This window comes from Pygoscelis adeliae, unplaced genomic scaffold (assembly GCF_000699105.1).
Source record: "Pygoscelis adeliae isolate BGI_AS28 unplaced genomic scaffold, ASM69910v1 Scaffold263, whole genome shotgun sequence".
Taxonomy (NCBI): domain Eukaryota; kingdom Metazoa; phylum Chordata; class Aves; order Sphenisciformes; family Spheniscidae; genus Pygoscelis; species Pygoscelis adeliae.
The window spans coordinates 1,993,455-1,996,356 of record NW_008824552.1 but is presented as its reverse complement, the minus strand read 5'-3'; the positions used below and the strand labels follow the sequence as shown (position 1 = coordinate 1,996,356).

General features: G+C 40.3%; 1 protein-coding gene across 1 annotated transcript in view; it reads left to right on the top strand.

Moving 5' to 3' along the window:
- Window positions 1–2,902, top strand: part of FCHSD2 (FCH and double SH3 domains 2) — a 171,779-nt gene that overhangs the window by 88,545 nt on the left and 80,332 nt on the right. The window contains exon 4 of the mRNA XM_009321958.1: window positions 356–500. Coding sequence (XP_009320233.1) covers window positions 356–500 — 145 coding nt within the window. The remainder of the gene's footprint in view (window positions 1–355; window positions 501–2,902) is intronic.

Genomic DNA, 2,902 nt, shown 5'->3' with positions numbered 1-2,902 from the left:
AAATCCACGATCTTATCAAAAATTGTCAACATCTGATCTGGCTTTGGCTGCTGGGTTCTGTGGGGTCTGTTCCATTGGAGCAGCAGGTTCAACTGAAAACGTTTGCCAAAAAACTGAATCACAAAACAGAGACAGGAGCGAAAATTTTTACTTATAGTAAAACTTCAGTTAAAATTTTTGTTAAAAGTGCAGATATTTGCTAGATCAGCATGAAGGATTGTGCTTTAGCTTTATTTTTAAAGGCAGTCCTTGGAAGAATGTATGCTACTGTTACATAAACCAACCCATATTTTCAGTGTAGTGCCTGGCCTCCCTTTCTTCCTTCCCACAACCTTTCTGTGTTTCATTATTTTAGGAGCATGTACTCAGTCTGGAAATCACTTTTAGAAGGCACGATGCAAGTGGCCCAATCCCGACTCAATATCTGTGAGAACTATAAAAACTTAATTTCTGAACCAGCCAGGACTGTACGGTGCTTTAAGGAACAGCAGTTGAAGAAGGTATTTGCGCTTTAATAACTTCTTCAAACTTTTGTTGTTTTTATTGAGAAAAAATGGTTATTAGAAACCTTTTAGTATGGCACTTCTAAAATACGTATGTACTTTCCAGTCTCTTCCTGTGCATGTTGTTATAAAAGTAAATAGCCAGGTTGTTGAAGATCTGAGCTATGTAATCTGAAATTAAAATTGCTTGGAAATGAGTCTTTTAAAATGTGATACACAGTTGGTCAAAACTATCTCACATCATGCTGTGGCAGTTACGCTGAATTGGTTTTGCAGTGACAATTGCGAGTGGGTTTTGTTAGAATAGGTTCTGATTTTAAGAAAAGGCATATCTTAAACCTGAAGGCATGACTTGGGCAATCTTCAAGATGTGGAATGCAGGTTATCCAGCCACCTCCTGTAAAGGTACCGCAAATAAGTATTCCAAAAGCTGCTATAACTGATCTATTAATCCATGCAAAGAAACTAGCGTAGTTCAAGGAAAAAAGTAAGCTTGGCTTTCATTTAATTGGTTGTTACATTTTAAAGTCATTTATGTCTTAAGGGGTCTCTACCGTACCTCTTAATACAGAATGTGTTTCAAATAAAATGCGATGTTCCATCTGTTCCCTTAAGGTAGTAAGACACATTTTAAAAATACAGTGATGTGTATTTATGTAAAGCTAAGTACTCGTCATATTCTAATTATTTTGTGTTTGTGTTCTGTGGATTTTGCTGCGAGGAGAAAGCCTCCTGTTTTAAAGAGTGAGCATAGTTTACAAACAGTCACTACTGCACCAAACATAAATTTTTGGAAGTTTTCAAGAATGATCTTTTGAAATGCTTGTTATGTGGCTTGGGCAAAACGTAACATGAGGAGGGAAATAGAAATGCTGGTGGAACACACTTTGCAAGTGTCTCAGATATTAGTTGGTAGTTGTAAATATTCCTTCCGTACATTATCATCGAGCATTTATTAACATTGCCTCTGGGTTTAATTTGAAGTAGGCTGAATGATCCATTCAAGATAAAAGACAAAAAAAACCCCAAACAACACAGCGTTTCAGTTTTGTTTGCTGAAAAGTGACGACAACTAACTGTAACTTACCTAGTTGTGTGTTCTAGAGTAGTGTTTTGTAAAATACTTGGCTACAAACTTTTAAATAGATGTTAGCGTAACATGAGCTCACAGTTTCTGAACAAATGACTATACAGCTCCTAGAAGTGTGTGTAATATATGTTTTTCTGGAGGAAAAATGAACTTTTTTAATGGTGGTGTTTTATTATCCTGTGGAATTTTGTTTTTCTATGAAGCTTTCCAAACAATGCTGTAGCAATTTTATAGTATCTTTACGGGGTAAATAATCTCCAGTTTTATTCTTCTGCAGATGCTGATAGTTCAGTGTTTATGAGTCAACAGTAGAAGTGGGGAACCACTTCTTTAAATTTATATAAACGATAAAGGTTCCTTTTTTCCTGCATTTTTGAATTAGCAGAACAAGTTATTGCAATTATCAGGGCAGTACTTCTGGTTCAAAGTATTCTAACAGCAATATGCTTTTTCTACAACATGGAATAACCATCCACTTGATGATATTAGTTTTCCTCCACAACAATTTTATTGTTTTTATACAGTGCAGTCTCTCACCCTTTCCTTTGGATTTCCAAACAGGTAAATAATATATTGAGCTGACCTCCATCCAGACAAAAGCATAGCAAAACTGAAATTCAGAGTCAGTAAAATACTTATCATAGAATCATAGAATCATTAAGGTTGGAAAAGACCTCCAAGATCATCGACTCCAACCATCGACCCAACACCCCCAGGCCTACTTAACCACGTCCCTAAGTGCCTCATCTACCCGTCTTTTAAATACCTCCAGGGATGGTGACTCAACCACTTCCCTGACTGAGCCCTGGGGAACACCGCTCGTGACCGGCCGCCAACTGGATTGAACTCCATTTACCACAACTCTCTGGGCCCGGCCATCCAGCCAGTTTTTGACCCAGCGCAGAGTACACCTGTCTAAGCCGTGAGCCGCCAGCTTCTCTAGGAGAATGCTGTGGGAGACGGTGTCAAAGGCCTTACTGAAGTCCAGGTAGACCACATCCACAGCCTTTCCCTCGTCCACTAGGCGGGTCACCTGGTCATAGAAGGAGATCAGGTTGGTCAAACAGGACCTGCCTTCCATGAACCCGTGTTGGCAAAGAGAACTGTGCCAAAACTGAACACAGTATTCGAGGTGCGGCCTCACCAGTGCCGAGTACAGGGGCACGATCACTGCCCTGCTCCTGCTGGCCACACCATTTCTGATACAGGCCAGGATGCCATTGGCCTTCTTGGCCGCCTGGGCACACTGCCGGCTCATGTTCAGCCGGCTGTCGACCAGCACCCCCAGGTCCTTTTCCGCCAGGCAGCT